The 27,556-nt window shown below is 46.1% G+C and overlaps 1 protein-coding gene across 2 annotated transcripts in view; it reads right to left on the bottom strand.

The window, feature by feature from the left end:
• LOC140398684 (codanin-1-like) overlaps positions 1 to 27,556 on the bottom strand; it is a 185,795-nt gene that overhangs the window by 143,308 nt on the left and 14,931 nt on the right. For both annotated transcript variants that reach the window (XM_072487669.1, XM_072487679.1), the window contains exons 2-5: positions 20,942 to 21,166; positions 11,542 to 11,705; positions 4,373 to 4,480; positions 51 to 126 (exon numbers count right to left, since the gene is read on the bottom strand). In XM_072487669.1, the coding sequence (XP_072343770.1) occupies positions 51 to 126; positions 4,373 to 4,480; positions 11,542 to 11,705; positions 20,942 to 21,166 (573 nt within the window). The remainder of the gene's footprint in view (positions 1 to 50; positions 127 to 4,372; positions 4,481 to 11,541; positions 11,706 to 20,941; positions 21,167 to 27,556) is intronic.

Here is a 27,556-nt window from a genome sequence, read left to right as displayed (position 1 = left end):
ATCTACAATTTTAAAACTGTGCAATTCACTAACAGGGAAATAATACTCACATGAACTGTGTTTCCAGAACTCTGACAGCAAAGTAGATGCAATTATGAACACTCCTGAAGTACTGTCGTTCCACATCTGTAAAATAAATTACTTTTACATTGTATATGGAAATCATAAAGATCAGTTGAAGAATGAACAACTTGCCTTTTCTATGATCTAATATGATCTTTTCAATTATCTTAAAAACTCTCTTTTCACAACGTTTAGGCCAGAACCAGCATGTATATCTGATGCAGAAAGTGGCTATTCCTGACTAGCACCTTTCAGTCTCACAGTCTCCAAAGTATTTTACAGCCAAGTATTGTATGTCGAGGAACATGGCACCCAATTTAAACACAGCAAGCCCCCAAAATCAACAATCTGATCATCTGTTTGTCATGTTGATGAAGGAATAAATATTGGCCAGAACATATGAGACCTCTCCTGCTCTTCTTCAAATAAAGAGTGGGATATTTGACATCCACCTCAAGGAGAAAACAGGGCCTCAGTTTAACAAACATCTGAAAAACTTCAACAGCAAAGCACTCCCTTAGGAATGCACTGGCCTGTACAGCCTGAATTGTATACTCAAGTATCTGAAGTGGGACTTGAACCCACAACCTTTCACTCCAGAGGGTGCTACCAACTTGAGCCATAGTGGACACTATAAATCAGGTACGGGTCAGCAATGATGTATCTGAATGCACAAGGGATTGAATAGCCTATTCCTGATTCTATGTTATAAAATAACCAGAGATGTGCAGACATGTCCAAAGATGTGCATGTTAAGTGGATCGGCCATAATCAATGCACAGGGTTATGGGGATAGGGCAGGAGAGTGGGCCTAGATGGAGTGTTCTTTCGGAGGGTCAGTGCTGACTCGATGGATCTAATGGCCTCTTTCTGTACTGTGGGGATTCTATGGATTGAATTAAGTCTGTCAAAAGACTTTGGTCAATAGTTTGTACAGAAATAAAATTGTAGTTACAAGCTATAGCTAAATGCATATGGTTCAGGAAAGGAAGGAGGCCAACTACTCTCATCTAGTTCCCGGCTCCTGCTTCCAGACCAGGAGAGCACGGTAGCACAAGTGGATAGCACTGTGGCTTCACAGCGCCAGGGTCCCAGGTTCGATTCCCCGCTGGGTCACTGTCTGTGCGGAGTCTGCACGTTCTCCCCGTGTCTGCGTGGGTTTCCTCCGGGTGCTCCGGTTTCCTCCCACAGTCCAAAGACGTGCAGGTTAGGTGGATTGGCCATGCTAAAAATTGCCCGTAGTGTCCATAAGGGTTGGGAGGGGTTATTGGGTTGCGGGGATAGGGTGGAAGTGAGGGATTAATGTGGGTCGGTGCAGACTCGATGGGCCGAATGGCCTCCTTCTGCACTGTATGTTCTATGTAATCTATGTAATCTATGAGAGGTGGAGGAATGGCCACATGCACAAGAACAACAAAATATTCCTAGCACGAATACAGGAATTCCCCTGGACGTTCCCCGCTAAGCAACCCATCTTTCTGACTAGGAAATATGCCACCGTTTGTTCACTGTCACTGGGTCAAAATCCTGGAACTTCCTCTTACCTATACCATATGGATCCCAGAGGTTCAAAAAGATAGCCTGCCACCACCTTCGAAAGGATAATTAAGGATCGGCAATAAATGCTGGCCTAGCCAGCCATGCCCTCATCCCAAGAATTTTTCATTTAAAAAAAATTAAAGTCAACTTTTTCCTATCCAACAGCACAGTGGGTGTACCAACACCACGTAGACTGCAGCGGTTCACAGCTTGCTAAGGGCAAATTGGGCAACAAATGCACCTTGGTTGAATCTTGATTGATTTAGAATTTAATCTAAGAAAATTATGTTTATGCTCTGACACGGGTACCTATTCTGTTTGAACAAGTTAGACCTTCCTTCATAAGATCAGAAGATGTTCTACAAAAACCTTTGGGAATTCCCCCAGCTCACCTGCGATGGATTTGGTGGCAGGTGGGGAAGGAAGAATCCAGTGGGAGCCGAAAAGGTTGAAATCCGCTGATATAAAAAGTTTGAAATTCTCCCAATAGCAAGTCGGTTCTCCTGCGGCCTGGTGGCATGAACGGCATTTGAATATTTGAATTTATTTGGATCTTAAGAATGCTCATCAAAACATTGGCCTCAAACGTGATTGAAAAAAAGAGTGGTGTGCACAAGGCAGACCTCAGTTCACCCGCGACTTTGAGGAGAGTGCAACATACATATCCTAACCGTCATAGCCCTGCACTGCTCCTGTTGCATTTAATCCCACTCTGCTGGGGTAAACCGGTTCGTACCCTCCAGCCCCATGCCGAGCTGGTCTTTGTAGACAGCACTGTGCTGCAGGATGTATGGATCCTCCATTCCACCGGACCAAAATCCATTGGATTTATTTTTGGGGGGGGGGGGCTAACAAAGAGGACAATGTGGAAAAAGGGCTGGTGGGTGTGGGGCAGGGGAAGGGTAAGGGGACACAATGGCAGGCAGAAAAGCAAGGAGGCGGGTGAGGGAAGACCGAGAGGAGGAAAGCTGGCCCCCACAAGCCTACGTAAAACGCTCACATAGTTTACTGGAAGGGGGTGCGTGAAGACTCCAGATGTGATGGGTAGAGGTCCATGTGGGGCGTGGACACCTCGCTGATGAGCTGAGGGAAGGTAGGCTATATTCATAACAACAACTGGACCCAGAACATCTGCAGGGATTGTTGCCAGGAGATAAGGACTACCCCACATAAACACTGATGCCTCCGGTGCATCACCCTCAGGCGTGCGCTGAGGAGAGGTACACCGTTGCTCATAGAGCAGACCATAGGCCTTCTGAAGCTGTGATTCAGTTGCCCAGACTACTCAGGTGGCTGTCTGCAATACGCACCGGAGAGGGTTTCCCACACAATCGCAGTTTGCTATGTCCTTCATAATCTGGCTATGCAAAGAAGTGAGCCCCCTCCAGAAGACCGGAGAGCAGAGTGGGAGCAACATAACAGGTGGGATGATGTGAAAGTGTCCGTGAGAGAAGGAGTGTTAATATACCCTGCTAGTGGGTGCGTGAGAAGTCCATGAAGTCTGCCACCGTTTCAGTACATGATGCCATTATGCAAGTTTGATAGTGGAGGGAGCCAAGAGAGGACTTATCCGCAGAGCAGTTGAGTTAATTCATCGGCTTCCTGCACAGTATGTCACTTCTAGTATGATTGCCAGCCACACCGACCTCCTTATTGATGACCTCCCACACCAGAGAGGTGAGGTTGGTGTGCTTCCAAGAGCCATCCCTTGGGGCAGAGGAAATGCCTCTGCGTCAGGATGCCTCGAATCAAGGCCTCGAGGGCATGGTGGTTGAATCAGGGCTTCTATATGAGGCTGGGATCCACACTTACTGCCTGATGTCATAAAGACAGGTGGGCGAGACTCATGAGTGACAAGGGTATGCTGGACTGGTTTTTACATATGGCACCCAGACGTGCCACTGATGAAGGGCAGCTGAATCAGCTCCAGACCCGCATTCGGAAAGATGCTCACCCATGCATAATTAAATGAGGCACCAAGTGTGGAAACAGACCCCAGTTCATACCATTCTGGCCAGAATGGTGCTGAGTGAACTATCTGCCACCACACTTCGAAAATAAATGAAAAATTACACTCCTCCTGTCCAATTTAGCCACAGTGACATGACAACAAGCAGACTGAGAGTTTGATGACTAAATATATAATGACCTGTAATATCCCTTACTTGTTTTTCACCTTTGGTCTCCCCTACACAGTCAAACCATGGACGAGAGTTTCCATCCTTTATTAGGGATTAGGTGGGTGGACATGGTCATTGGCACCCACAGAACCAGCAACTACTCACTATAATGTCTTCTCAATGCTAGCACTACTGTGGATTCAGAGACAAAACTGTGATGCCTCTCCTTGATATATTCAGAAGTATGAATTTTCAATCCAGGCAAGTAGGTCACTATGGATTTTCGGGCTAGATTTTATAGGTGTGTTTCTGACTCTAATTCTAGAGTTAAACGCACTTACATCTGGCTTTCAGTCCCCCATTATTGTCCATACAACTATTTCCATTATCAAGTCATTAATACATTGCTACTTGTAGGACCTTGACAGCGTGCAACTTCGCTGCCACATTTCCCATATTAGATTTCACAAAGTTCGTCATTGGTTGTAAAGCACCTTAATAGGCAGCCAGAGGTTATGAAAGGTGCTATACAAATCATTTCTATTCATATGCATTGCTTGTATTATACATATTGTATTTTACATATTGTATTTGTTTTGAGCCACAAATTGGAATACCAATATTACTGCTCCCCACGAGGTAACTCTTACCTTTCCCCACAATGGCGTCTTCCAAATCATTTGTTGATGCTCCTCCCCTGGATGTCAACAACTGCAGTATGAAGAAGAGCTCCAGAAAAATGTTTGGCACTAAATTCTCTAGAGTAAGAATATAATATAAAATGAGTTGTTTATATTTTCTTGTTTCAGCTATCTTCCCATCTCCTTGCAGTCCTCATGCAGTCTGCATTGTGAACATCTTTACACTTGGTTGAAGGTCACTTTGTCAAAATGCAACGTCCCTGCATTATTATTTTTCTCCAACTAACAGAGCTGCCAGAATGTATGCTGTGCACAGAACTATGAAAGAAAACTAGCAGAAAACATGAACACTGAAACCAAAAGCTTCTATAAGTATATAAAGAGGAAGCGAATAGCTAAAGTAAATGTTGGCCCTTTAGAGGACGATACTGGTGAGGTAATAATGGGGAACACAGAGATGGCGGAGGTACTGAACCAATATTTTGCTTCTGTCTTCACGGTAGAAAATAAAAAATTCCCAAAAATTACAGTTAATGCAGAGAAACTTAGTGCAATAACCACCACTAGGGAGACGATTCTGAAGAGATTAATGGGATTAAAGGCAGATAAGACTCCAGGACCTGATCGCCTGCACCCTAGGGGATTAAGGGAAGTGGCAGCAGTGATAGTGGATGCATTGGTTATTTTATTTCAGAATTCCCCTGGATTCTGGAAGGGTCCCGGTGGATTGGAAATACGCTAACGTGATGCCCCTTTTCAAAAAGGGAGAAAGGCAAAAGGTAGGAAACTAGACCGGTTAGCTTGACCTCTGTGGGGGATAAATTGCTGGAATCAATCTTCAAGGGGGAAATAACTGAACATTTGGAAAGACAGAGCTCAATCTATCATTGTCAGCATAGTTTTATGAAGGGTAAGTCATGCTTGACAAACTTGCTCGAGTTCTTTGAGGTCGCAACCAGCAAGGTGGATAATGGGGAACCTGTGGATGCGGTATATCTAACAAGGTGCCGCTTAAAAGACTGATCCAGAAGGTGACTTCACAGGGGATTGGGTGTAGACCACTAGATTGGATTAAGGATTGGCTGACTGACAGAAAGCAGAGGGTCAGGATAAATGGCTCCTTCTTTGGCTGGCAAACTGTAACTAGCGGGGTGCCGCAGGGGTCAGTCCTTGGACCTCAACGACTTACAATCTATATAAATGATCTGCAAGCAGGAACAGAGTGTAACATGGCAAAATGTGTAGATGATACTAAAGTAGGTGGAAAGCAGGCAGTGAAGAGAGAATAAAGATTTTACAGACAGAGATGGATAGGCTAGGAGATTGGGCCAAAATTTGGCAGCTGGAGTTTAATGTGGATAAATGTGAGGTTAATCATTTTGTCTGAAAAAATAGAAAGGCAAATTATCTAAATGTTAGACTTTATTGCAAAAGGACTGGAGTATAAAAGTAGAGAGGTGTTGTTGCAATTATATAGGTGTTGGTGAGACCTCATCTGGAGTAATGTGTCCAGTTTGGTCTCCTTATTTCATAGAATATCTAGTGCAGGAGGCGGCCATTCGGCCCATTGAGTCTGCACTGACCCTTATTGAATGAGCTACCCAGTTACACTCCCCAGTCCACCCTGCCCTATCCCCACAACTTAACCTGCACATCAAGGGGAAAATCAACATGGCCAATCCACCTAACCCACACATCTTTGGACTGTGGGAGGAAATTGGAGCACCCGGAGGAAACCCATGCAGACACGGGGAGAACATACAAACTCCACACAGACAGTGACCCAAGGTGGGAATTGAACCCAGGTCCCGTGCGCTCTGAGACCATTAAGAGATTAGCCACGATCTGATTGAGTGGCAGAGCAGGCTTGAAGGGCTGAATTGCCTACTTCTGTTCCTAATTCCAATGATCCTATGTTCCTCTGTTCCTATTGTAAATTACCTGTGAAAATGACCAACTAGTTTAAGGTTGTGGAGTCTTGGGAGTCATTAGCCATCTGCATTCAAGTTTAAGGATTTAAAGTTGAAATCTTAGTTGCTAGTATACAAATTAGTTCCAATCAGACAGAAGGACACATCTCCGAGAACCAAGTTCTTTGAAAGAAGACAAAGGGAAATAGTGCACCCAAGTCACCTTCCGATTAGACCTCGCTAACCCACCAAAACGTTCACCCCAACTTAACCCCACCAACCCCCCAACTGACTTGAGATGCTGGTGAGCCAGCAGCCAAACCGAAAGCGGAGAAAAAACCCAACCCCAGAATGGGGGAACCCACGTGGCGACCCAGAAATCAGCATGGCGGATCCAACAGGATCGGCCACTCCGGCCCAATCATCGGCAGAGAAGCTGGAGTTCATCTCCACTGAACTACTAAAACACAGAAAAGTGGCAAAAGAGGACCTCATGTCATCAATGTAGTCGGCAATAGAGAAGCGCTGGCCATAGAAAGGGAGCAATGGATAGAGAGGAGACTGGAGGCCCAAGAAGAGAAGGTACGGGACCTGGAGAAGGCAGCCACCGATCAGGACTAGTGGACCGCCTCACTTGAAGCCGAGTTGGTAAGGCTGGAGTAAAGCCGGAAGGCACTGAAGGGGAAGGTGGATGACCAAGAAAACAGGTCCCGTCAGCCGAACCTGCGGATCGTTGGGACTACCGGAGGTCGCAGAGGGTAAGAACCCAACTGAATTTGTCTCGAAGAAGCTTGGGAAACTGGTCAGGGAGGAGGGCTTCCTGAAGCAGAGCACTGCGGACTCTGGGACACTGGCCAGATAAAAGCAGAAACCAATTTGTTAACCATAATAAAAATTATTTGGACTACAAAATGGGGATACATTGAAATAAAAAGAGAAATCTTGGAAGCACATTCATCTTAATTTTAGTTTGGATCCCACCTGCAAGAGATTGAGGAAGATTACTCCACCTCTAAAGTTATTGATGAGGCTTGAGTACACAGAACATACAGTGCAGAAGGAGGCCATTCGGCCCATCGAGTCTGCACCGACCCACTTAAGCTCTCACTTCCACCCCTATCCCGGAAACCCAATAACCCCTCCTAACCTTTTGGGCACGAAGGGCAATTTACCGTGGCCAATCCATCAAACCTGCACGTCTTTGGACTGTGAGAGGAAACCGGAGCACCCGGAGGAAACCCACGCAGACACGGGGAGAACATGCAGACTCCGCACAGACAGCGACCCAGAGGGGAATCGAACTTGGACCCTGGCGCTATGAAGCCACAGTGCTAGTCACTTATGCTACCGTGCTGCCCCTGCTACCATGCTGCCCCAGTTCAGTTTATAAAGTAATGTCCATTTATGGGCTTGGTGGACCCCCAGGTATTTGAAATTAATGGGCGAGACACGAAACGGCAATGAACTAAGTCGAGCCTCTGTGGCTCGTGGATTCACTGGAAAATACTCACTTTTAATTTAATTTGTCGCCCGAGAAGGTACCAAATGTTGTGAGTATCCTCATTATGTTGACAGTGGTGGGCCAGGTCTGTAATACACAGAAGTAGATCATCTGCGTAGAACGATACCCGGCACTCCACTCCACCCCTTGGATGACCTCAACGCTATCGAGATGAGCTCAATAGTTAATGCAAAGAGCAGCGGAGAAAGAGAGCAGCCCTGGCTAGTACTCCTGCTGAATGGAACGTATTCTGAAGATACTGTATTTATACGAATGTTGGCCTTAGGGGAATTGTACAACAGACAAATCGAGGAGGTAAATTTAGGGTCGAAAGCAAATGTCTCCAAAATCTCAAAAAGTTAGTTCCATTCCACCCTGTCAAATGCAGCCAAAGATACTTCAGGTTCCAGAGCAGAAGGGGAGAGGACAATGTTTAAGAGGCGTTGGACATTGGCCGACAACTGTCGGCCCTTAACAAAGCTTGTCTGATCCTCAGATGCTATAACTGGGAGACAAGGCTCCAGCTGGGACGCCAGGACCTTAGCCAGTAGTTTAACATCTGTGTTAAGATGCAAAATGGGTTGGTATGATCCACATTCTACTGGGTCCGTGAACCGCTTGAGAAGCAAACAAATTGAGGCCTGAGTGGGTCAGGGGTAGCGGGTGACCTAATGGACACAGCGAGTCATTAAACATGTCCAATAATAAAGGAATAAGTTGCTCTGAGAACCTTTTGTAAAATTTGCTTGGGAAGCTGTCAGGACCGGGGACTTTGTCAGATTGCAGCCACCCAATGCATTTCAATATTTCTTCTGGGCATAAGGGGGCTCGCGTCTCCTGCCTTCCTCTATGGCCGGAATATGTAGACCATCTAGAAAACTCTTCGGCCGGGATTCTCCGAAATCCCGGGCAAGTGTTGACACCGGGTAAACACCGGAGTAGTGTACGCCGGTGTCAATGGGCCTCTTGACCCAGCGATTCAGCGGTCCTCAGGGGGCCAGCATGGCGCCGGAGTGCTGCTCTGGCGCCGATATGCGGCCCTGCACTGCCATGTTGTTCGTCGCCGGCATGGAGACAGCCATCGCACACATGTGCGGACCCACGCCGGCACATGGTTGCCACTTCTGCTCCGGCGCCGAGCAACATGACGGAGACCTACAGCGGGCCTGCGCAGGAGGAGGTAGGTCCCCTCCAGATCACAGGGCTGGACGCCGTGGATTCGCCCCCCCCCCCCCCAAACACACCAGGACGGCCACTGCGGCAGTGATTCCGAGCTCCTGCTGGGTGGTACCAGGTTGGAACTACGCCGGCGGGACTCACCGGAACACGGCGGGAATTTGGCCAGTTGACTGTGGAAAATCGCTGTGACGGCCGCTTTCAGCGGCCCCCGACTGGCACCGCGTCAACCGCGCAGGCGTGATGGGCGCCGATTCTCCGGTCGGCGGAGAATCGTGTCCCGGCGTCGGAGTGGCATGGCGGGAATTTCCCGTGTCACTGCCGATTCTCCGACCCGGCGCGGAGATCCCGGCCTTCATACCTGAAGTGTTTGGCGGAGGTTCTGACTCATATAGATCATGGTAATACGAGTTGAAAGCCGCATTAACCTGGAGAGGAGCTGAAACCAAGTTCCCTTTGGAACAAGGGATCGCTCGAGAGACAGTTTGCCCCTTGAGTTGATGCGTCAGAAGACGACCAGCCAGGGGCGGCACAATGGCACAGAGGCTAGCACTGCTGCCTCATGACACCAAGGACCCAGGTTTGATTCTGTCTCCACCGTGCATTTAAGGCTGCTCTTTTCTTTGCCAGGTCTGCACATAGGTCTTCATATAATCGAACAAAGTTTTATTTCACGGTACTGCCTGGTCCAACGAAGGACCTGCTCCTCCTCCTTAAAATTACAAAACCGCACATGGAGGTTCCAATGAACGATGAGCTCGGTCTCGGGGAGTCGCTCAACTTAGCCCTTAGATTCTTATTAATTTCTACCACTGATGGGGTTGTTTCCATTTTTTTTTTTTTACTGTGCGTCTATATTCTCCATGTGCTTCTATAATTCTGCTCATATTCTCCAATTTCATGGACATAGATAGAGCTTCATCTATCAACTTTTCAACTTCTGTGTTTTTCCAATTCGACTGCTACAATGCGGCATCAGACGTCGGCAGCGTGGTCGGCAGGGAGGGGTCCTCATCCTCGCCATCTTGCTACCTGCCGAGTCTAGCAAAGCCTCGGAATCAGAGGAGTAAATATGGCCCGCATCTTTTCTTTGAGTCAGAGTGTTTATCTGACGAATGTCTACTGCGCTTTTTTAAAAAATGACTTTTAAACGGAGAACCGCCTTGTGCGTCTCCTCTCCTAAATATGTGACTGGACGTCTGTTATGATTGATGCACCTCTATAATTGAACTATATGTTTACGAGATTTGCCTGTTGAACGAACTTCAATAAAAACATTTTTTTTTCAGTTGTTCATTCACGCTGGCATGCATCACGACAGGTCCCCCACAGTGTACACGTGGTGAGCAGATCCCAATGGAGGACACAGATAAGTACCGCCCCCAGGGAGGAGAGGACCATGCCCAGGCATTGGCCTCAGGTAGTGCCCGGGGGTTGCATGGGTGGGGGTGGGAGGTTTCTTCATTTACATCGGGGCGCTCTTCATGATGATGGTTTAAAACCAACCGTGCTGGTGTGTTGGCCTAAATCAGAGTCCACCTCACCAGTATGACATTGTGGGATCCGCCCCTTTTATTCTTTTGATAAAGTGTTTAAAAATAGTACAGCCGGCCAGGCTACACTCCACCTTTCCCGCCCAAGATAACGACTTGCCAAAAATTGGCAAAATTCCACCCACTGTATTTCACCATAAATAATATGCCAGTACACTATATTTCAAATGCATTCAACATTTATCTATTAAGTTTGTCATGTTCTACGCATAGCAATGCACTAAGAATGAGGAGAATTGTACACCACAAAGAGGCCATTCACTCTACATATCTCCTTGAGCAAGCAATCCAAATACTCCCAATTTCTCCCTTGCCCTTAAAATGTTTCCTTTTAACATATATAAATATATATATTTTCATGGGAGTGTCCCTTTAAGAAATGTTTTTGTCTTATCACATGGCTTCAGTGATGCCATTGTGTGGGTGGAGCTGGGCTGTGGCTCTGAGAGATTTTATTTTCGTTTTCACATTTGGCTGCTGTAGACTCAGACAGAGAAGTATTTTGGTCTGTCTCTCTATTTTCAATTTTAAAGAGTTATTCCAAGGAAGAAACTCAATGAGTATAGTTATCTGCTGTTTTGGTAAAAAATAGGGACTTTTGGTTTATGGGATCTTGTTGTTGAATTGGAACAGTTTAGGGGAAATTCATTAAGGGTTATACATAGATTAATGTAGCTATATGGGTCTTTATGTTTGTAGTTGATAATTCTTACTGTGTGTGTTTATACAAATGTTAACTAAATTCTTAGAATAAAACTTTTTTTTTGATTAAAGCGCCTAAGCATTCTCTTGAATAACACCTGAAAGAAATGCTCTTGTGCTCATCGTAACCAAAATCAATAAACAGATATAGGTCAGGTGAACTCCATAATATACTTTGGTGTTTTCTAAACCCTGGCCCATAATATATATATATATATATAAATTCTCTTTGAATGTTATGCTCAAATCTGATTCCGTTGCCCATTCCAGACCACTTGTTGCAAGATAAAAATTGTATCTTTCCTGTGGTTCTTTTGCTTAAGCAAATTCACTTACCAGAGATACAAGCAGAGTACAGCTGAGCCAACACATCCAACTGGTTTCTGTGAGAAACTTTGCTTACATCAATACTGTCTGAGGGAATGCTAAAAGATCTTCCATTCTGGCATTTAGTGGGTGTGGTTGGGTCCAAGACTGCTGACTGCTGAAGTAACTTGGATCTAAATAATTTGAAAACAAAATGTGAAAACAACCATGAATATAAACCCTCTAGGAGAGTCATAAGATACAATTGCTTCATATATATTTAGGATTTCCTTCAATTTTCCAGGCACCATTCAACCGCATATTGCTAACCCATAAAAACCAGTAAAACTGTAGTTCAAAAAGAAAAAATGATAATTAAATAAGAAAAATAAAAACTTCTGGAGCTACAAGTCTATCAGAATCTCTGAAGAAATAAAACTTTTAGTGTTTTCTTGCTACTTATAAACTGTGTTTGGTCAGTGGTTTGGCATTACATTTCCTCTCTCCTTTCACCTCCTCACCTTATTCCTTTATCAAGCATCATTTGCCAGCTCGCCGGTTGGACAGATGACCAACTCGCAGGTCTGTGCCAACAACTGCACTGCAGAACGTGGGAGCTCATGGATGTCAGTGTGATTCAGAGCAAACATATCTGCAGTTAGTGCCTGCAACTCCAGGAGCTTCGGCTCAGAGTCACTGAGCTGGAGAGAGAGCTGCAGACACGGTAATGTTTTCTGGATGCTTTGTTCCAGGAGGCGTCACATACCTTAGGTTAGGGTCTTCTGAATTGGTCAGTCATCAGGGTCAGGACGGCTTGACCGCGAGTGAGGTAGGTTAGGGGATTGCGAAGGTAGAAAAGGAGGGGGACTCGACCGTTGCAATTATCAAACAGGTTCAAAGTGATGACAGCCTGTACATGTGAAAGTGGGGCTGTAGGATGGATGAGCAAATTGGTACTGTGATGCTGAAGCCATTCAAGCAGTGGGAGTTAATAGGAATGGAGTGGTAGTAGAGGAAAGTTTAGTTAGGGGAGAGCAAGTGCCAATCGGCAGTTGCCGGTCTGGTGTCAGGATTCTGGATATCTGCTCTGGGCTGGTGAGGAACTTGAAGTCGGAGGGGGAGGATCCAGTGATCTTGGCCCACATAGATGCCAACAATGTAGGCAGAGCTAAGAAAGAGGTTTGGCTTACTGAGTATGAGCAGCTAGGGGCTACATTAGAAAGCAGAATCTCAAAGGTAACAATCTCTGGATTATTACCCAAGCCACAAGCAAATTGGCATAGGGTGAATAAGATTAGAGATTTAAATGCATGGCTGAAAGACTGGTTGGTGTGGGAGAAATGGGTTTCGATTCCTTGGGCACTAGCACCAGCATTGGGAAAATGGGTCAGTCTTCGCCTGAACTATACTGGGATAAGGGTTCTGGCAGGTCAGAAAACTAGGGCAGCAGAGAGGGCTTTAAACTAACTCCTGAGAGTGAGTGATCAGGCTTAGGAGGATGTGATAAATTAGAGAGAGAGAAAAAGGCAAGAGTGCAACACAGAAATAAGGGAAATGGTGGCTAGGGTGTGGCAGGGAGGGACAGAGCATATAAACTTAAGTATGTCCCTGCAGATAAGGCTAGAGGTTGTGAAAATAATGAAAAGACAGACTTAAAGACATGCTATCTAAATGCAGGCAACATTTGCAATAAGATAGGCAAACAAATATGATCTAAGAGATAATGCTGCAGTGACCAAAGTTGGGAAAAGAATGTTCAAGGGTTTTCGACATTTAGGAATAGGCAAAAAGGAACGAGGAGGTGGGGTGACGCTGTCAATAAAGGATGGGATCAGTACATTAGCATGAGAGGATCTTGGGTCAGAAGATCAAGATGTGAAATCAGCTTTGGTGGAGCTAAGAAACAGCAAGGGGCTGCAAATATGAGGAGTTGCTTTTAGGTCACCAAATAGTAGTCGTAGTGTAGGGCACGGTATAAATCAGGAAATTAGAAGTGCTGTAACAATTGTACTACCGGAATAATGGGGAACCTCAATCTACATATAGACTAGTTAAACTTGGGTTTATTAATTGTGCCACTGCAAATCAGGTTGCAAAGTTTGTGGGTGTTATATGCAGCGAAATACTGGCAAATGAAAGATTAAAACCCTCAAAACTTCAAAGGCATTTCAAGATTAAGCATGGCGAGTTTGAGGATAACCCTCTTGATTTTTTTTCAATGGGTGCAGTGAGATTTTAAATCATCAGCTGAATTTGTTACCAGAAATGTAACACTGAATAACAAAGCAAGTGAGATCGTGAGGACCAAACAGGTTCACATGTCACATTAAAGATAGGCGAAAATGGTGGGTCGTGAAGTTCGGGCGGCGTGGGTCGTAAAGGTCAGCCAGCGTAGGTCCTGAAGGATGGCCAGTTGGTAAAAATGGGTCCCAGGCAAAAAAGTTTGAAAAACACTGCTTTAGTGTCCATAAAACGATAATTTTGGCCTAAGCTTGAAAGTGATGTAGTTTATTCCGAAACTTAACTCTTAAATTTAAATTGAGGGGCTAAGTTGGCTGTAATAGATTGGGAAATTACATTAAAAGGTAAGACAGCAGACAAGCAATGGCTAGTATTTATAAAATTAATACATGATCTGCAACAAACTTCCCAAATAGATGGTGTTGCCATGGGATCTGCTCTAGGCCCAGTTCTCACAAACAACTTTGTCAGTTTTGTCATCTTCAATGGAATATTTCTGATACTTAGATAATGCATTTGCTGTATTTGAATCCGCAGCTGCATGAAAGAACTAGGCAGAATCAACACAAAACTGGGTGGAATTGTGAGCTGCGAGGCAGATGCAAGGAGGTGATTTAGACGTGTTGAGTTAGTAGTCAAACACCAGGCAAGATGCAGAACAACATGGTTAAATGTGAAGTTATACACTTTGGTGTGAAAAACAGAAAGGAAGAGTATTGTTTAAATGGATGTTCAAAGGGATATGGTGTCATTGTACACCAATCAATGAAAGTGGAGAGGCAGGTGTAGCAAGCAATTAGGAGGGCAAATGTGTTGTTAGCTTCATTGTAAGAGGACTCGAGTTCAAAAGTAGCGATGTCTTACTGCAGTTGTACAGGGCCTTGGCGAGACCACACTGGAGTATTGCGAGCAGTTTTGGTCTCCCTATCCACTTCCCTAGAGGGAGTGTAGGGTATGTTTGCTAGGCTGATACTGGGATTGGGCAGGACTGTCCTTTTAGGAGAGGTTGTTTTGATTGAACCTGTAACCACTAGAGTTCAAAAGGATGAGAGGAGATCTGATTGAAATGTACAAAATTCTAACAGAGCTGGACAGACTAGATGCAGGGAGGATGTTTTCCCTGGTTGTGAAATCTAGAACCAGGGGACATAGGTAGATAATTTAGGACTGAGATGAGGAAAAGTTTCTTCACTCACAGGGTAGTGAACTTGTAGAATTCTCTACCACAGAAGATTTTAATGGCATCCAGGGGAATGAGATAAAGCAGGAATATGACATTGAGATCAAGGATCCACCATGATCATACTAATGGCTGGGCAGGCTCAAAGGGTCAAAAAGTCTCCTCCTGCTTCTAGTTTCATTGTTTCCATCTTACACACCTTAATGGGCTTCATCCTGTGCTCAACTTCACCTTTGAAGCAGAGCAGTCAAACAAACTCCCTTTATTTTCTGTGCTTGTTGAAAGTTGCCAACGGGCTCTCTAACTACTGTCGATCGCAAACCTACCTCCACTGGTCAATGGACACGGTGGGATTCCTACAATTCCATGAACTAAGGTTAGCCGTGTTGGAAACTTTGCAAATAGGGCCCGAGCCTTGCTTATCCTGCAAGCATGATGACAATAGCCACCCTGATCAGATCATCGCTAGTTGCATCATGATTGGATCCAAAACTGAAAGTGTTCAGTCTACCTCAGATTACCCACAAAACCTGAGCAATAGCCATTGGACGGTTACTATGCAGAAGCAACACTAGTGGCATCCGCTACTGAAAGCATTCTGCCGTCAAACAGGTAGTATAACAAACAGGCAATGTGGTGTATGAATTTCAGTGCTGGTGTGATTTCAGGCATTTAAGCTGTACGGCCAAACAACTGGTGGAGCAGATCAAACAGCATGCCCCTTCGGCTGTTAACAGGCAAAGTACTGACTGCACCCAACCAGCCTGTGCTTGCAAAACTCAAAACATAGTGTCCAACATTAGATGTGACAACAATCCTGCTAAACAATCCTGACTGCTAAGAATTACACTGAAAACAAATTTAAGAGAGTCAGTTAGCTCGCAAACAGCAAGCGGAGTTGAGACCACAATCATTTTAGTTATGATCGTATCGAAATGCAGAGCAGGCTCAAGGGACTGAATGGCCTACTCCTGCTCCCATTTCGTGTTCATTCTGAATTGCCTTGAGAAGGTGGCCCACAGTCCATTTCACAAAAGCGGTTAGGCAGGGAGCACTTATTTTGATCCAGTGACAATAAAATAATATAGTTCCAATTTAGGGTGGTGCATTACTTGGAGGGGAAACTGCAATGGTGGTGTTTCAATGCGCCTACTGGCCTTGTCCTTCTTGGTGGTAGAACTCATGGGTTTGGGGGGTTTTGCCAAAATGGCCTTGGTGAGTTATGGTAAACTTAAATTAAACGAATTAATTAATTAGTGATGGCTGGTCAGGTGATGTGCTTGAGCTGCTTGATGTGGGAGCTGGCAGATCCCATTGCGAGCTGCAGCGACCACATCTGCAGTAAGTGTTGGTTGCTCGAAGAGCTCCGGCTCAGAGTTGATGAGCTGGAGTCTGAGCTTCAAACACTGAGGCACATCCGGGAGGGGGAGACTTACCTGGACACTGTTTATGGAGGCAGTCACACCTGTCAGAGTAAGTAGTTTAAATCCTGCCAGTGGCCAGGGACAGCAGGGTGTGACTGCAAGTCAGGCAGGTAAAGGGAACCAGCAGTCAGGAACTCAGGAGCCTCAGCCCTTGACCCTGTCCAACAGGTATGAGGCACTTGCTCCCTGTGTGGATGGCGAACAGGGCTGCAGGAAGGATGAGTCAGCTGACCAAGGCACCATGGTTCAGCAGGCCATTCAAGGGGAGGGAGTAAATAGGCAAGTTGTAATTGTAGGGGATTCTATTATCAGGGGGATAGATAGTATCCTTTGTGAGCAGGATAAAGAGTCCCGCATGGTATGTTGCCTGCCCGGTGCTAGGGTGCGGGACATCTCTGACCAGCTTGAAAGGATACTGGAGAGGGAGGGGGAGGATCCAGTTGTTGTGGTCCATGTCGGTACCAACAACATAGGCAAGTCTAGAAAAGAGGACCTGTTTAGAGATTATAAAGAGCTAGGATTCAAATTAAAAAACAGGTCCTCAAGGGTCATAATCTCCGGAGTACTGCCCGAGCCACGTGCAAATTGGCATAGGGAGGCAAGAATAAGGGAAGTTGACACGTGGCTGAAAGAGTGGTGTGGGAATGAGGGGTTCCTTTTCATGGGACACTGGCATCAGTTTTGGGACAAGGGGTCCTATACCGTTGGGATGGTCTCCACCTGAACCGAGCTGGGACCAGTGTTCTGGCGAAAAGAGTAAATAGGGTGGTGAATAGGACTTTAAACTAGAGATTGGGGGGGGGGGGGGGGGGGGGGGGGGGGGGGGGGGGAAGGGAAAGTCAGGGAACCAAGAGGTGAAGTAATCAGTGGGAAGCGTAGCTGCTTAGGAATACAAAAAAAGCACGAAAAGACAGAACTCAGGAGAGGTTACGATAGTCCCCATCCCACAAAATATGACAGTGTATGGAAAGGCTCAGTAAACCAAGGTCCACCACACTAAGAAAACAAAAAGGGACGGTCAATAGAGAATTAAAGGTGCTATATTTAAATGCACGCAGTGTACGGAACAAGGTAGATGAGCTTGTAGCCCAGATTGTGACTGGCAGGTATGATGTGGTAGGCATCACAGAGACGTGGTTGCAGGGGGTTCAGGACTGGCATTTAAACATCTAGGGATTCACAACCTATCGAAAAGACAGAGAGGTGGGCAGAGGGGGCGGGGTTGCCTTGTTAATTAGGAGTGAAATTAAATCAATAGCACTAAACAACATAGTGTCAGATGATGTGGAGTCCGTGTGGGTAGAGTTGAGGAACCACAAAGGCAAAAAAAACATAATGGGAGTTATGTACAGGCCTCCTAACAGTGGTCAGGACATGGGGCACAAAATGCACCACAAAATAGAAAGTGCATGTCAGAAAGGCAAGGTCACAGTGATCATGGGGGACTTTAATATGCAGGTGGACTGGGTAAATAATGCTGCCAGTGGACCCAAGGAAAGGGAATTCATTGAATGTTTACAGGAGGGCTTTTTGGAATAGCTTGTGATGGAGCCCACGAGGGGACAGGCCATTCTGGACTTAGTGTTATGTAATGAGCCAGACTTGATTAAAGATCTTAAAGGAAGGGAGCACTGAGGAGGCAGTGATCATAATATGGTAGAATTCAATCTCCAATTTGAAAGAAAGAAGGTAGAATCAGATGTAAAGGTGTTACAGTTAAATAAAGGGAACTACAGGGGCATGAGGGAGGAACTGACGAAAATCGACTGGGAGCAGAGCCTAGTGGGAAAGACAGTAGAACAGCAATGGCAGGAGTTTCTGGGAGTAATTGAGGACACAGTACAGAGGTTCATCCCAAAGAAAAGAAAGGTTATCAGAGGGGGGATTAGGCAGCCATGGCTAACAAAGGAAGTTAGGGAATGCATCAAAGCAAAAGAGAAAGCCTATAATGTGGCAAAGAGTAGTGGGAAGTCAGAAGGTTGAGAAGGCTACAAAAACAAACAGAGGATAACAAAGAGAAATAAGGAAAGAGAGGGTCAATTACGACGGTAGGCTAGCCAGTAACATTAGGAATGATAGTAAAAGTTTCTTTAAATACATTAAAAACAAACGGGAGGCAAAAGTAGACATTGGGCCGCTCCAAAATGACGCTGGTAATCTAGTGATGGGAGACAAGGAAATAGCTGAGGAACTAAATAAGTACTTTGCGTCAGTCTTCACAGTAGAAGACATGAGTAATATCCCAACAATTCAAGAAAGTCAGGGGGTAGAGTTGAATATGGTAGCCATCACAAAGGAGAAAGTGCTAGAGAAACTAAGAGGTCTAAAAATTGATAAATCTCCGGGCCCAGATGGGCTACATCTTCGAGTTCTAAAGGAGATAGCTGAAGAAATAGTGGAGGCGTTAGTTATGATCTTTCAAAAGTCACTGGAGTCAGGGAAAGTCCCAGAGGATTGGAAAATCGCTGTTGTAACCCCCCTGTTCAAGAAGGGAACAAGGAAAAAGATGGAAAATTATAGGCCAATTAGCCTAACCTCGGTTGTTGGCAAGATTCTAGAATCCATCGTTAAGGATGAGATTTCTAAATTCTTGGAAGTGCAGGGTCGGATTAGGACAAGTCAGCATGGATTTAGTAAGGGGAGGTCGTGCCTGACAAACCTGTTCGAGTTCTTTGAAGAGATAACAAATAGGTTAGACCACGGAGAGCCAATGGATGTTATCTATCTTGACTTCCAAAAGGCCTTTTATAAGGTGCCTCACGGGAGACTGCTGAGTAAAATAAGGGCCCATGGTATTCGAGGCAAGGTACTAACATGGATTGACGATTGGCTGTCAGGCAGAAGGCAGAGAGTTGGGATAAAAGGTTCTTTTTCGGAATGGCAACCGGTGACGAGTGGTGTCCCGCAGGGTTCAGTGTTGGGGCCACAGCTGTTCTCTTTATATATTAACGATCTAGATGACGGGACTGGGGGCATTCTGGCTAAGTTTGCCGATGATACAAAGATAGGTGATGGGGCAGGTAGTATGGAGGAGGTGGGGAGGCTGCAGAAAGATTTAGACAGTTTAGGAGAGTGGTCCGAGAAATGGCTGATGAAATTCAACGTGGGCAAGTGCGAGGTCTTGCACTTTGGAAAAAAGAATAGAGGCATGGACTATTTTCTAAACGGTGACAAAATTCATAATGCTGAAGTGCAAAGGGACTTGGGAGTCCTAGTCCAGGATTCTCTAAAGGTAAACTTGCAGGTTGAGTCCGTAATTAAGAAAGCAAATGCAATGCTGTCATTTATCTCAAGAGGCTTGGAATATAAAAGCAGGGTTGTACTTCTGAAGCTTTATAAAGCATTAGTTAGGCCCCATTTAGAATACTGTGAGCAGTTTTAGGCCCCACACCTCAGGAAGGACATACTGGCACTGGAGCGGGTCCAGCGGAGATTCACACGGATGATCCCAGGAATGGTAGGCCTAACATACGATGAACGTCTGAGGATCCTGGGATTATATTCATTGGAGTTTAGGAGGTTGAGGGGAGATCTAATAGAAACTTACAAGATAATGAATGGCTTAGATAGGGTGGACGTAGGGAAGTTGTTTCCATTAGCAGGGGAGACCCGGGGGCACAGCCTTAGAATAAAAGGGAGTCACTTTAGAACAGAGATGAGGAGAAATTTCTTCAGCCAGAGAGTGGTGGGTCTGTGGAATTCATTGCCACAGAGGGCGGTGGAGGCCGGGACGTTGAGTGTCTTTAAGACAGAAGTTGATAAATTCTTGATTTCTCGAGGAATTAAGGGCTATGGAGAGAGAGCAGGTAAATGGAGTTGAAATCTGCCATGATTGAATGGTGGAGTGGACTCGATGAGCCGAATGGCCTTACTTCCGCTCCTATGTCTTATGGTCTTATGGCAGTGCATCCTGTAGATGGTATGCATGAAAGCCACAGTGCAAAGGAAATGACTGCTTACAGAGGTGAACGGGATGTCAATCAAGCAGGCTGCTTTGCCCTGGATGATGTTGAGCTTCATCAGTGTTGTTTAAACTGCACAATCCTGGCAAGTGAATACTCCTAAATTTCAGAAAATGCAAACCAAGTTTTTGCAACCTGCCCTCATGGTTTAACCTTCTAAGTTGCAACGGGGTCTTCATCACAGTCGTGAGGTTTAGCAACTAATTTAGCCTGTGCCTTTTAAGTTCTCTGCTTATTTGCTGGTATAGTAGGAGATGGTGTCATTCCCTCAAAATGAATGGAAGGATTTATTGTCCTCCAGGGGGGTTTATACCCCATGTTATTGAAATCTATATTCTGGTGCATTAAAAAAACCATATAAAATAAGTTTTCAGAGAACACTTTTCCAATCTATTACTTCAGGAAAACATGTAACAGGACAGCTTGAAAATATGCTGACATTAATCAGTAAGTCATTTGTACATTTCAAACGCCAGGACAGAGCCCAGGCTGAAACATCGAGGTTTCCCTTCTGTGTCGCTACAAGTGTAACAACGTGCTGTAGAAACAGAAAAAATGGAAATACATAGAACACAAATAGAAATTTCCTCCACATGTATTGTTAATTTTCTTTTTAAAATTACCTTTCAATTTTCAGCATTTCCCGCTCTTCCTGCAAGCTGCTAGGGGTCGAAGCTGCAGCAAATCCCCCCAGCCCAGCCCAAAATGGCTCTGAAACAGGTCCTACTGAATATGTTAGAGAAAGTGATTGGCTCAAAGGCGTGGAGGTGAAACATATCTTTGGTTTGGACTGCAGCCGCTCTACACTGACTGGAGTTGGGTTAATCCTTCTCGATGGCTTGGTTTTACTGAAATAAAAAGTTTAAAGATTATTTTGACTCATAAATACATACAAACATACACATTAGAAGTAGGCTACTTGGCCCCTTAAGCCTGCTTCGCCATTCAATAAGATCATAGCTGATCTGATTGTAACCTCAACTCCACATTCTCACCTATCTCCAAACACCTTTCATCACCTTGCTTATCAAGAATCTACCTGCCTCTATCTTAAAATATTCAGACTCTTACTTCCACCCTCTTTTGAGGAAGAGAATTCCAAAGACTCTCAAACCTCAGAAAAGATTTCTCATCTCTGTCTGAAACGGGCATCACATTATTATTTTTTTTTATAAACAGTGCTAGATTCTCCCACAAGTAGAAACAACCTCTCCACATCCACCCTGCCAAGACCTCTCAGGATCTATACTTCTCAATCAAGTCGCCTTTTAATCTTCTAAACTCCAGCAGATACAAGCCTAACCTGACAAACCTTTCCTCATTAGACAACGAACCCATTCCAGGTATTAGTCTAATAAACCTTCTTTGAACTGCTTCCAATGCATTTACAGGGAAACACGGTGACACAGTGGTTAGCAGTGCTGCCTCACGGCGCTGAGGACCCGGGTTCAATCTCGGACCCGGGTTCAATCTCGGCCCTGGGTCACTGTCCGTGTGGAGTTTGCACATTCTCCCCATGTCTGTGTGGGTCTCACCCTACAACCCAAAGATGTGCAGGCTAGGTGGATTGGCCACGCTAAATTGCCCCTTAATTGGAAGAAAATAATTGGGAACGAATGCATTTACATCTTTCCTTAAGACCAATGTTGCACACGGTACTCCAAATGTGGTCTCACCAATGCCCTGTGTAGCTGAAGCATAATCTCCCTACTTTTGTAATAAATTCCCCATGCAATAAACGACAACATTCTATTAGCTTCCCAAATATCTTTTTGTCATTCATGCTGTTGCTCTTATTAGCCTTAGTTTATTACCTCTGATTAAGTCACCTTTGCTCACGAGTCGCCAGGTATCTTTCTGATACCGCCACGTGGTTCAAGCTCGAGTTATGATTAATAAGTCAGCACACCGCTTAGTAAGTTTTAAATCAACGGTCATTTATTAGATACAAGTAATGCTTACACAATAATGCTACTCTCTGTATAGAAACCTACCACTACTGGCCAATACTTAACTTTAGGAAGGGCCCACCAGGTCAGGGAAATGAATGGCTTATCGAATCGGACCTGGCCCGCGGGATTCAAAAGGCTGATACGGGTCGATGGCTAGGAGTCTCTATCGGGTAGCGATCGCTGGAGTCAAACTTACGCTTTCTGGTCGATGTTCTTGCGAAGGTCGCGAGCAGGCGAAGGGAGAGAGAGAGAGAGAGCGATCTGAACTTGGCCCCTCACTTTATAGGGTCCCGGGGCTTCCCGCCTCTCGGGGCGGCCCTTGACCCTGAGTCCCAAGTGATTGGACATGTTCCCAATCACTGGGTTCGATATATCCAATAACGGGGCGATTCCTCGATCGGGGGGTGGTCGTTCACCTGTCTTTGTTTCGGCCACTGCAGGCGCCGACAGGTCTGGCCCGGCATTCAATTGCTAATATGTTGCAATTGTTCCCGGGGATAGCCGATTAAACTACAGATGTCTGGGTTGATGTGCTGCTAATGGTCTTGAGTATCGATCTGGGCCGACTTCCCCAGAGCCGAATACTCTATTCTGTCTGCAGCTGTCCGTTTGTGTCCTGTTGGCTGCCTTTCCCATCAGCCTTTTCGGTTAGCCATTTTAAAATCGGGTTTTGGCCAAATTAATAGGGAATCGGCCATTTTAGGTGGCTACAATGCACAAGGACACCCAGATCCCTCTGAATCTCAGAGCTCTGTCATCTCTCGCCATTTAGAGAATATACTTTTTTTGTTCTTCCTGCCAAAATGGACAATTTCACATATGCCCACTTTATACTCCATTTACCAGGTTTTTGCCCATTCACTTAAACGATTTATGTTCTTTAGTGGCCTCCTTATGTCCTCTTCTCAACTTACTTGCCTACCTATCTTTAGGTTATCAGCAAATTTAGCAACCATACCTTTGGTCCCTTCATCCATGACATTTATAGAAATTATAAAAAGTAGAGACCCCAAACACTGATCCTCTGCCACTCCACTCGTTGCATCTTGCCAACCATACCCATCTATTTCGTTAGCTCGCCAATCCTCGATCCATGCCAATATGTTACCCCCTAAGCTTTTATTTTCCACAATAAGCGTTTTTATTTTATTGAGGCATTTATAATTTTAACCATTTTAAACATCAAATTTCAACAAAACAATATAACCAACAAACCCCCCCCAGTAACAAACCCCAGCCAACATGGCTTACACAGACAGTGCCACCTTCCCCAGCCCCTCTTCCGTTGGTTTTCCTGCCCTTACTCGTTTCCCCAATGCTCCCCCCCAACCCCGCCCACCCCCGGCTGACAGCTTAATATTTCTCAAAGAAATCGATGAACGGCTGCCACCTCCGAGCAAACCCCTGCAACAAACCCCTCAAGGCGAATTTAATTTTCTCGAGTCTGAGAAACCTCGCCATGTCGTTAACCCACATCCCTGACTTCGGGGGTTCCGAATCCATCCATCCTAGTAGGATCTGTCTTTGGGCTACCAGGGAGGCAAAGGCCACGACATCGGCCTCTCTCAGCCCCTGGGCTCCCAGATCTTTCGACACGCCAAGATCGTCACCTCTGGACTCGGTACGACCCTCACTTTTAATACCTCTGACATGACGTCAGCAAACCTCTGCCAGAAACCCCTCAGCCTCTGACATGCCTAAAACATATGGACATGGTTCGGAGGACCCCTGTCCCTGCACAGCGCCCACACATATCCTCCACCCCCTCAAAAAATCTGCTCACCCGGGCCACAGTCATGTGTGCTCTGTGGACCACCTTGTATTGTATCAGACTGAGCCTGGTGCACGACGAGGATGCAGTGGCTCGCCTCAGGGCCTCCTCCCAATAATCCGGCCTCCAACACCCCACCCAGCTCTTCTTCCCACCTTCTCTTCACCTCCCCTATCGGGGCCCCTCCCACTCCATCAGTTCCCTGTAGATCTCGGGGACCTTCCCCTCTCCTACCCTGTTCTCGACACCACCTTATCCTGTAATCCCCGGTGCGGCAGGTGTGGGAAGATCGAAACCTGCCTCCGCACAAAATCTCTCACTTGTAGATACCAGAACCCATTCCCACCTGGCAACTCAAACTCCTCCTCCAGCTCCTCCAAGCTCAGGAAACCCTCATCAAAAGACATCTCCAAATCTCTCGATCTCCGCCCGCAGCCATCACCGAAACCCCCCCCATCCAGCCCACCCCGGAACGAACTGGTGATTATCACATATCTGTGCCCACACTGTCCCTACACCCTCAGGGCTGCTATTACTACCAGGCTTGTGGAGTACCTGGCCGGTGAAAACGGTAGAGGTGCTCCACTCGCTCCCCCCTACACGAGGCCGACTCCACCCGTTCCCAAACCGATCCCCCCCCCACTGCCCACTTCCTGACCATCGCAACATTCGCTGCCCAACAGTAATTGATAAAATTCGAAAGAGCCAGCACCCCCCCCGCACGCTCTTAACCGCAGGGTTTTACCCGCACAGACAAATCCCGAGATCAACTGCATTCACTTTTTTATAGAACGCCTTGGGGATAAAAATTGGAAGGCACTGAAAAACAAACAAAAACCTCGGGAAGACCATCATTTTAATTGTCTGTACCCACCCCGCCAATGACAATGGGAGCGCATCCCACCACCGAAAGTCCCCCCTCATCTGCTCTACCAGCGGACCCAAATTCAATTTATGTAGCTGCTCCAAATCCTGCGCCACCTGGTTGCCCAAATAACGAAAGCTCCCCCTCACCACCTTGAACAGCATCTCCCCCAATTTCTTCTCCTGCCCCCTTGCCTGAATCACAAAGACCTCACTCTTACCCATATTCAATTTATTTCCCGAAACCGACCAAATTCCTCTAATATCCCCATAATCCCTCTAATCCCCCCCAGCAGGTCTGATATGTATAAAGGTAAATCATCCGCCTACAGCGAGACCCTGTGCACCCCCCCCGCCACTATTCCCTGTCAGGCCCTCGTCGTTCTCAGTACCATTGCCAGCGGCTCTATAGCCAGGGCAAACAGCAGTGGGGAGAGTGGGCACCACTGCCTCGTACAATAAGCTTTGATGTGGCATGTATCAAATGGCTCTGGAAATCTAAGTGTAGTACATCCAACAGCTCCCCTTTATCCACAGTTTATTTCTTCAAAGAACTCCAAAAAATGGTTAAACGTGAGTTCCCGTTCACAAAACCGTAACTTAAAAAAAAAATTTAGAGTACCCAATTCATTTTTATACAATTACGGGCCAATTTAGCATGGCAAATCCACCTAGCCTGCACATCATTTTGGGGTGTGGAGGTGAAACCCACGCAAACACAGGGACAATGTACAAACTCCACATGGACAGTATCCCAGAGCCGGGATCGAACCTGAGACCTCGGCGCCGTGAGGCAGCAGTGCTAACCACTGCGCCACCATGCTACCCTATTACAAAACCATACTGACTGTTTAATTACCTTGAATTTTTCTAAATGCCCGGCTATAAAGTCTTTAATAATAACTACTAACATTTTCCCTATGACAGATGTTCAGTTAACTGGCCTGTAGTTTCCTGTTTTCGGTCTCCCTCCCTTTTTGAATACAAGAGCTACAGTTAGAACATAGAACATTATAGCGCAGTACAGGCCCTTCGGCCCTCGATGTTGCGCCGGCCTGTGAAACCACTCTAAAGCCCATCTACACTATTCCCTTATCGTCCATATGTCTATCCAATGACCATTTGAATGCCCTTAGTGTTGGCGAGTCCACTACTGTTGCAGGCAGGGTATTCCACACCCTTACTACTCTCCGAGTAAAGAACCTACCTCTGACATCTGTCTTATATCTATCTCCCCTCAATTTAAAGCTATGTCCCCTCGTGCTAGACATCATCATCCGAGGAAAAAGGCTCTCAATGTCCACCCTATCCAATCCTCTGATCATCTTGTATGCTATTTTCCAATCTAATGAAACCTTCTCTGAATCTAGGGAATATTGGAAAATGCATTAACTATCTCACAAGCCACTCATTTCAATAGTCTGGGATGAAGTCCATCAGGACGCAGGGACTTGTCAGCCACAGTTCCAACAATTAGCCGAGTACCACTTCCCTGGTGATTGTAGTTTTCTTTTCCATTTCTAGGATGTTACTTATATCCCCTATCTTGAATACCAAAACATCAGTTTAATTCATCTCCTTATTCTCCATTAGTAATTCACCAGTCTCACTTTCTATCAGAGTGACACTCACTTTGTTAACTCTTTTTTTAAAGATCTGTCGAAACTCTGGGTGGACTTTTTCCAAAATCGCTGGGGTCTGGATTAGGCGGGAAAAGCTGTGTGAAACTTGCTGGCTGCACAGATGCCTTTTCTCACCTCATTAAACAGCACTCTGTGCAATAGGGGCGGGGCTAAACATGCCGGCAAAGCCAGGATTCTGAGATAAATACATAGAGATCGAACCTCTCCCCCCCCACCCCCCCACCCTCACCCACCGTCCCTCCAGTAGAGAGATTGGGACCTCACTCCCAAAGGAGATCAGGACCCCCAGCAGACAAGGAGAACATCCCCGAACCCCCACATCCAGAAGGGCAACCACCACCACCTCTCTTCCCCATCCCCTCCTCCACCCCCCCTCCTCTGCAAGCATTGGAGTGCCATGACCGGTAAGGACAACCAGGGGGCAGTGTCAGGGCAATGCTCAGCCATGTCCCTCACCACTCAGGGTCTATGCCCACTTCTGCACCCTTGGGGCAGTCATCACGACTGGTTTTCAAAAATGAAAACGAGGATGTGATTTGCACCTGCGTGATGTCACGCCAACTGGGTGGGAGCATAAGGCTTGGGCGGACGTAACGTAAGTATATGTCAATATATTTTAAATTATGGAAATCAGGATCATGCCCTTTCTGGGAGTGAACCTGAACACGTCACCAGCAGAGAGGCAGGGTAAACAGAAACAGAGATCCCTCTGACACAAATCCCATTTCGGCCATCTTGCACGATTTAGTGGCCATAACGGGATTTGCACCCACAGCGAATGGGTCCACTAAATCACACCCTCCCTGAGGGGTTCTCCATCGGCGGGATCCCCTGCTTCACCCGCAGCACACCCACGAGCTTCCTGACTGCGTGGGGTGGCCACAATGGGAAACCTCATTGACCATCTGGGGGAACGGAGAATCCTGTTGCCGGCGGGGAGGCGCTGCGCTGGAAAACGGGGCTGACAGGACGGAAAACCCGCCCTCTATCTTTCGATTTCTAGCCAGC

Source organism: Scyliorhinus torazame, chromosome 2 (genome assembly GCF_047496885.1).
Source record: "Scyliorhinus torazame isolate Kashiwa2021f chromosome 2, sScyTor2.1, whole genome shotgun sequence".
Lineage (NCBI taxonomy): Eukaryota > Metazoa > Chordata > Chondrichthyes > Carcharhiniformes > Scyliorhinidae > Scyliorhinus > Scyliorhinus torazame.
This window is presented reverse-complemented; position numbering and strand designations above follow the sequence as displayed.